The sequence below is a fragment of the Populus trichocarpa genome, chromosome 5 (assembly GCF_000002775.5).
Source record: "Populus trichocarpa isolate Nisqually-1 chromosome 5, P.trichocarpa_v4.1, whole genome shotgun sequence".
Classification (NCBI taxonomy): domain Eukaryota; kingdom Viridiplantae; phylum Streptophyta; class Magnoliopsida; order Malpighiales; family Salicaceae; genus Populus; species Populus trichocarpa.
The window spans coordinates 20,902,864-20,909,673 of record NC_037289.2 but is presented as its reverse complement, the minus strand read 5'-3'; the positions used below and the strand labels follow the sequence as shown (position 1 = coordinate 20,909,673).

The following is a 6,810-nucleotide window of genomic DNA, read 5'->3' as shown; positions in this document are numbered from 1 at the left end:
GGAACTAGGAGATGGTGGACCACGAAGGGACGGAAAACAAGAGAAGCCCAAGGATTAGGTTGTCATTTTCTTCTTTCCAGATGGAAAGATTTGCAAAGGGGAAGATATTGTTCGTGTTTGTTTTTACCTTTCTCTTGTTTCTTCTCTCATTTCTCCTTCCAACCAAGCGAGACAGATTTGGATTCCATATTTTCCTCTCCTTGCATATCCAACACCAAGATAAAAGGGAATTCAAACCTGATTCCGACTCCTCTTTGTTTTCTCTCCCGTTCTATCCTCGGTTTCATCGCCCTAACCAAACATAGCTTAAGTGTAAACGCACATGAAAGCAGGACAGAGACAGCAGGCTGCATATGAGCTATCCAGTTCCCTTGGGCCTTGAGAACTCAATATTCGAGTTGATAAGCGTGGAGGTTCTAAAAGCTCTGAAAGAATCATCAAGCCATAGAATATAAGACTGATATTAATACATAAACCACTGGCTTCATTGTTCCTAGAATCCCAGACTATGTAATAAGAACGCAAGTGTTAAAACAACTTGTGAGATTAGATGCTGGTATGCTACTCGGGATGAGAGTTGAGTTAGAATTGTAAAAGAATTAAAGACGCTAAATTCAAAATTCCTATATCGGAAGGTAAAGGTGAAAAATGACCGAGTTGTTCAAGATGCAAATGTGAAATTTCTGCCCTGATAGCAAAAACTATTAGACATTTCAGGAACAATTAGCTTGGAGTTTGACATTGTTCCAGGAGAATTGATTTATTCATTGAATTCCGTGGTTACATGCACTTTGCACGCGACAAAAATGACTATAATTTAAGTGAAGAAAATTATATGAAGAGAAAACTGTACCTGTGGAGCAATACTAGCACCACTCTGTAGGAAGCTTCCTCGACTAACACATACATTAAAGATTCATGGAAAACCTTCACGTGAAGGTAGAGGTCTAAAATTTGCTGATTTACATGGTGTATACTTGTTATTAATGCCTTTGGGACACGGGGGCATTCTCTGTCAACAATGACCCTAAATGATGCATAAGAGGATATACAGGGCTAAATTCCTTGTCTCCTCTTGATCTAACCTTTGCAGCATAATCATCTAAAGTTGCTTTGATACCTTTCCAAATCTGATCCTCCCCTTGAGAATCCAGCCACAGTGAATACTGCAGAGGTGTAAGCCTGTTCCTTTGCAGTGGTGATTCCAATTCATCAGGGCCTCGGGTGTAAAGGTGGTGGAGTATGACACTTGGTGGCAGATCTTGAAGTAGAGGAGATGCTCCCAACTGAGATGTCTCCAGGAAAATAAGCGGCCGGAACGCTCGGAGTGCCCGGTACGGTGGTCCAAGTTGTTGTACAGGAAACAAATATTGGCCTACAGTTAATTCCAGCTCAGCCATATCTCTAGCCATCCTCAGTTTCCCTGATTCTGAAAGAGGTCGTACAAGAGAGGCATGTCTGATAAAGAATATCAAAACCCGTGATGCCATACTTCTCACAAGCTGGGTGCATATAGTTTCTGTCCCAGCTGTTGTAGCACTTGCTGAAGAAGGTAAGAGCCTAGACAAGAACTCAGTACGAAAGTGAAGAATGCACTTCTGCAACTCCTCCATGTAAGGTGAAGCATTGTTGTCCATTGCAGCATCCATACCATGAGCACCAAAGTTCTGGTCGTGAATTTGCAGGATGCATGACTCAAGTCGGTCAATCATTGCTTTGAAAAGGGGAGTCACTGAGTCACGAGCTACCCCATATATTGCACCCAGTGCAGGAGACAACACATCCACTGCGATAGTGGGCAGCCCAGCAATCATTGATGATATACGTGTATGAATTTCTTGTAAATGCTGGCACAAAGCAAAGTTCCTGACTTGTGCTGCAGTTGCAGGACCTGTAATTTGGCGTGCCTCATGACCTGCAGATATCTGAAATTCCAAAGCAATTTTTTTCATATATGAAAGGACTTCTCCACCACAAAAATCATGAGAAAACTACCCCTTAAAGAATCAAATTACATTCACTTTGAAAATTCTTCATTGCTTTATATTATTTTAAATGGCACAGCCACATAAGTAATATACAGCACAGTACAGCAAGATGATCAAATCAAAACAAGAGCGAAAAAAGTTTACAGCATAAAACCTATTCTATCCTTAAGTTCCAACATTTGGGAATTTATCAGAAATCAAACAGAAAACACCATGAGATATGAAGACACCACTAGCATTAAATCACCAGATTTAGATAGCACACTCAATAAAACTATGATGACAGTTGCTTTGACTGAACTGAGATTTTTAAGCATGCAAAGCTAGTTAATATGATGGTACCAGAAATTAGCCATGTGTCACCCTTTGAATAAAACAAGAATTGCAATTACAAATAACAATATAATACAACCGATAACAGGAAAATAATTTTACGAGGAAGTCTTTATCACACAACCAAACTACACAAACAAGACATGAAAAATTTGCCAACCATTAGATTGTGGGGAGCATGATGGGAACCCACTGCGGACACCATGATATGATGGTTTGCATTTCTTCTACTTGTGCTCAGTGTAGTTTGGTTTATGTTGTTTAGAATTGCGCTAATTTTACATTGACATATCATCCAAAAAACTTTATTTGCAAAAAAAATTAAAAATTAAAAAAAAAACACATCAAGCCCAGGATTAAGGTGACACTCAAGTAGGATATGCAAGTGGATTATTTTTATGTGTCATATAGATAACAACTCCACAAATATAACATATGATATGCCAGAAAATAAGAACACATAATGGAGAAACCTGAACTAACAAAAAAAATACTATTTGTTTTACCAAATTACCTGGTATTCAACTCGTTCTGAAAGCAGGAGCAAAACCTTGCCTATTTCATGAAATACAAGAAGAGTCAAACGCCCATCCAATTGGACTGCTTCAACCTCTTCCTCGATACGGGAGATAATTCTTGAGATTTGTTCTTTGGAAGGAACACTCCCACGGCTGGACACCGGGAAAACAGTGTTCACAAGATCTGAAAGGCGACTTAAGCACATAGCCAAGAAAGCTGTCTGGAATATTTCAATGGCAGCAACCATCTGTTCCTTTCCGTCCAAAGTAATAGCTGGTAAAACCCCTTTGACATCTGTATCATGTGAGATTCTTTCAAGTAGATTCTCTGTCAAGGAGAAGAGTTTAGGATAGCCCATAGCAAATATCTCCTTAACAAAACTTGATGCAGTGAAAGCAGATTTCATTTGGCTAGCAAAAGCCTTCACAAGTGCCTCCCAAACCCGGTCTGTTAGCATGGGATCACCATCCTACAAGAATATCAGCTTATTGTAAGCATGAAAGAGATGGACAGAAATGTGGCAGAAAATCAAGCAGCAATCAAGGTAAAGGCCCAAAGAAATCTCCCTCTCTCCACAAAAATGCGCAAGCATCAGAGTTTTTCTTTGTTGGTTTTGTTTATGACCCATAAAATCAATCAAAAAACAGGAAACCATCAATACGACCTGAACTACTTAGGAAGCTTTTATATGGCATAATCTAGAGAACAAGGTACATAAAATTACTATATCTGATTATTGGAAATGAAAAACACCAAGAAATAAACGAGTTTAGACTATAATCGCTAATCACTGGATTGCTGGATCAAGTGGGACAGTGCATCGCTTCACATGGGTCCATTATAGGCCTGCTGCCTACTCTTAATGATATTTCTATCTAGACATCAGGGTGGTCGAATTTGCTATTTAAGGAAACATAAATTCAACTATATTCAACAACAGGGGATCAAAAACTTCGTTTTGTGGTACAGAGATATGCAGAGGTTATTACATTACAAACTAGTGCTATCAACTTCTAGTACAGGATCAACCCAAAACAGAAGAATAACACTACAAACCAATTAAAACTCTGCTTAGCAGTTCACACGGCAAAAGGCACCACGATCCATAACCAATATAGAAGCATTCATATAAAACCAGCAAACAAACAGAAACATTCTGACCAAAATCATAAATCCCTTTCACCTTAATAACCTCATCAAGCAACAAAACATGCGTAAATGGATCCCTCTTCTTGGACAACACTCTCTGCAAATGCCAAACAGCAACAACAATAGAATGCAACCGATCCATACAATTCCCCATTCTCTGCCAAAGTGCCTCCCTTGCTTTTGCCCCTCCTCCAATCTGTGGAGTCCCACTCCCTCTTATCCCTCCTGGCCCATACCCACCACCACTCGCAGAAATCGCCTTCATATCCAATGCCAAGCCCACACTCTTCACTCCCATTCCCTTATACTTATTCACCAATTGCTCCACAGTCACCTTCAGCTCTCCTAAATTATAGAAAACTTGCAACCCAGTTCCTACTTCTGCCTGATTCAATCCTTCCATTCCTCTCTCTAACACTTTCATGGCTTGGCTGCGCAGTTTTTCCCCAATTTCTTTAACCCAATTCAGCTCCTCGTCAACCATATCAATTCCTCTCAAATCATACTCATTACACATTGTCAAGATCTCGTAATGTAATTGCGCTGCCTTGGCAAGATCCAATTTTTCAGGCTCTGATTCTGATGCAGAAATTAAATCTCGAAGCTTTTTCGACAACCTCAGAGCGCGAATAGTGTGTTGTAATGCTTGGTTGGTACGATGCAAATTGGAGAGCTGGATAGTTTTTGATTTAATAGCGTTATGGGGATCAGAAAGCTCGGATCTGACGCGGCGAATAGAGGACTGCATAGAAGAGATGGCCGATCGGAGGGTGGAGAGGGAGAGTTCAGCTTCTTTAATGGACGAGAGTTGGTGGAAGAGGTGGGGATGGCGGGAAAGGACTTCGGAACGGAGTTGGGATTCGAGGAGGCGAATTGCATGGTGGAGGTGTTCGGCGGTGGAGGCAGGGGAGCCAGAGGAGAGGGCGGCGGAGGAGAAGGAAGTGGAAGAGAAGGAGGGAGAGAGGAATGGGGAGAGGAATGGGTCTTTGGAGAAAGAGTCTAGAGGTGAAGCAGAAGAGGTTGCGGTGGTTGAAGATGGTGGAGGAGAAGAAGCAGAAGGGGTTTTGAAAGTGGAGAGGCGTTGGAGAGGAGAAGAGGAGGAGGGAGAGGGAGAGGCGTTTGTGCTTATCGAGGGGAGTTGAGATCTTTGCGCTGCTGCTGCTGCTGTTGCCATTTTTCTTATAAAAAAAAAAAAAAATTGTTTTAAGGTTTAGAATCGATTTAGGGGATGGAGAGCATTTCTCCTGGGTTTATAACTTTATATACATTATGATGTTGCCGCCGTCGGAGACTTGACTCTTGAGCTAGCTTCATCCGAAAAAACTAAAAAATAGAGAAGAGTACAATCTGGTCCCTCGAGTATTACCCGTTTCTTAATCGAGTCCTATGTAATTCTTAAGTTTGGTCGCATGATTGTCGTCCTTCTACTAAAAATACAGAAAGTGGTAAGGGTAACTCTGCAAAATGTACATGAAAATGTGCTTAAAAATATATTTTTAATAAAACATATGAAAAAAATTCAAAAATAATTAATTTAAAGTTAAAAAAATTCAATAATTTTTAATCTTATATGTTATTTTGAATGATTTTTCTTTTTTGAACAGTAAAGGATATTTTTATACTAACCTGTGAATAAATTATCTTAAGTGTATGAAAAAAAGAGGTTTTATCTTAGGTTATTGTGTTAATGACTTAAAAGCCCATTTGCTTTTGCAACGTATAAATTTATATGTAGGATCTATTAGACTTTATGGCCAAACTATAAGTTTTGTATAAGAAACGAATGCATGCTTTTACTGCATTTAAGAGAGAATTGTTTTTTATTGTCTTGTTGAAAGTTACAAAAATAACCTTTGAAGACATCTTTTTAAATCAACTTTTTTCAATATATGCCCTTTAGATTATTTTCTTAACATCATGCAAATAATTCTTTTATTCAATACAAGGTTTTCAATTTTATTCCATATATCTCGTATTGTTTTTAAAAATTAAAATAAAATATAATTGATTAAAGGGGAGTATCCTCGCTTTATCAAGAATAAACCATCGATTTAAAAAAATATTTAAAAGTGGAGTAATAATTATTTTAAATTTTTTTATAAATATATTAAAATAATATTTTTAATATCAGTATATTAAAATGATTTAAAGATATTAAAAATATTAATTTAAAATATAAAAAATTAATTTTTTAAAAAATATTTTTAAAATGTACAACCAAACATAAAAGAGAATTGCATGAATCATTCCACGGTGAATGGAGTTTTTTTAAGCAGTTGCATATAATAGATAAAGGTTCATGTTCGAGAATAATTTTTTTAAAAAAAAAAATATTTTAAAAAAATTAAATTTTATATTTTAAATTAATATTTTTTTATATTTTTAAATTATTTTAATATACTGATTTTAAAAATAATTTTTAAAAAATAAATAAATATTATTTTAATATATTTTTAAATAAAAAATATTTTGAAAAATAATTATAATTGCATATTAGTTTTACAGTTGTGTACTTGGAAAAAGATAAATAGTTGGTTTTCAATGATGGCAAACCGCATTTGGCCTCGTGCTTTTCTCTGACACTCCATTGGTTACTGGCTTAGTTAGGGAATTGTGCGGTTAATTTTTCTTATACGGGTAATGATTTTTTTTCGAAGCTGCACAAATAGTAAAAGAAGTTACTGAATATTTGTATGGCGGCCTTTCTTTTATTTCTCTGGTTTTTATTTATTTATTATATGGTATTTTTTAAAAAAATTATATTTAAAAATTTAATAGAGATTGTGATATAAAGTATTTTTTATTTAAAAATATATTTAAA

At 36.7% G+C, this 6,810-nt stretch overlaps 1 protein-coding gene across 1 annotated transcript; it reads right to left on the bottom strand.

Moving 5' to 3' along the window:
• Positions 1–807: 807 nt before the first annotated feature.
• Positions 808–5,250, bottom strand: LOC7464804 (conserved oligomeric Golgi complex subunit 5). The gene is made up of 3 exons (XM_002306709.4): positions 4,024–5,250; positions 2,836–3,309; positions 808–1,925 (listed from the first exon to the last, which is right to left on the bottom strand). The coding sequence occupies exons 1-3, from the start codon at positions 5,161–5,163 to the stop codon at positions 984–986; spliced, it is 2,556 nt and encodes an 851-aa protein (XP_002306745.3). The 5' UTR covers positions 5,164–5,250; the 3' UTR covers positions 808–983.
• Between the last annotated feature and the right edge of the window lie 1,560 nt (positions 5,251–6,810).